Consider the following 1,275-nt stretch of genomic DNA (forward strand, 5'->3'; position numbering starts at 1 on the left):
GAGAAAAACTCGGATGCTGCTTCCAGTGTCGCGGGAACGGGAACAAAGAACTCCTCGTTAACAGCAGGAGCAGCAGCAGCAGATCCAGCCGTTGTGCGACGGTACGGAAACCCCGGGTCGGCGCGCTTGCTCCATGTGGGAGATACAACGGGGTGGGAATTGCGGTACTCCACACCTGATGTTCTTCCTAGAAGTGCTAAACAGCCAGCTTCCACAGGGGCCAGATCGGTGGATTCAGATACTCAAGAAGATACGACGCAACGAGCTGAGGAGGACCAGGGCCAAACGGTGGAATTCGAAGAAGAAGAAGAAGTGCAAAAAGACACGCAAACAGACGCATCTAGACCTTGTGAAGAAGAGCGAGAAGTATCTTTGAGCCTCTTTCCTGAAGATCCTCCAAGCACAACGCGCAGAGAACAAGCAGGCAAACATATGCTGGACTCGACACGAATGAGCAGCTACAGCAGCACCCGGCTGGTTTCCATAGGCAACTGCGAGCTGTCAAGGTCCGTTGCAAACGAAGCTGCAGCAGGCCGCTATGTTACTAGTGAACTACAACTTGCTGCTGCTACCCTAGATACCCGACTGAGATCCGTTCAGTCAATCGCAAGCGAAGACGCACCAACCGAGGGTGGAGCCTCACGAAGGTCTTTTGCACTCACTTTTCATTGCCGGAAATCGGTAAGCTTCACTTGCTTGCATGCTAGCTAGCGACGTGGACAGTTCGTTGGGTAGCTAGCTACTGAGCTTGCTGATGTTTATGTGCGTGCCTACATGCACCCCAGCCTTCTGGCAGCCGCATTTGTCCTGGTGGATTCATGCGATATTACTTTTAGAGCAATACTCCGTTGCTTTGGATGCACCTCGGTTCGTAGTGCATTGATTTTGTCTTATTATGGCTGTAATGCCATGATTATACCCTCACCTGCGCCGTCATTACTGATCTGCAAACGGCGTGGCAGTTTGCTTTAAACGTTTCTTATGGTTGCGGTACTGCTCTGCAACTTCTTCATGAGCACGTGCACGCCAGCAGCATCATTCGCGCATATGCTGTACCTGCTTCTGCAGGCTTCTCGCAAGCGTCAGAGAACTGTTAAAGAGGAAGGCCCCGTTGCCCCTGATGCGTCATCACGTACAGGGGAACGGGCAACTGAAGAATGGGCAGAAGCTCCAGAGACCACGTGTGTCCGGAATAGCACAGCTCAGGTATTCTTTAGCGAGGTGGAGAACCGCTCGTTCGGGCAGAGTCAAAGCGAAAAGCTGCCCTGTACAGGA

At 52.4% G+C, this 1,275-nt stretch overlaps 1 protein-coding gene across 1 annotated transcript in view; it reads left to right on the forward strand.

The window, feature by feature from the left end:
• Positions 1–450: 450 nt before the first annotated feature.
• EMH_0077320 (uncharacterized protein) overlaps positions 451–1,275 on the forward strand; it is a gene marked incomplete at both ends in the record, with an annotated part of 2,923 nt that continues 2,098 nt past the window's right edge. Inside the window, 2 exons of the mRNA XM_013499846.1 lie at positions 451–681; positions 1,069–1,206. Of these exons, the coding sequence (XP_013355300.1) occupies positions 451–681; positions 1,069–1,206 (369 nt within the window). The remainder of the gene's footprint in view (positions 682–1,068; positions 1,207–1,275) is intronic.

The sequence above is a fragment of the Eimeria mitis genome, genomic scaffold (genome assembly GCF_000499745.2).
Source record: "Eimeria mitis Houghton genomic scaffold, Emh_scaff4741, whole genome shotgun sequence".
Classification (NCBI taxonomy): Eukaryota; Apicomplexa; class Conoidasida; order Eucoccidiorida; family Eimeriidae; genus Eimeria; species Eimeria mitis.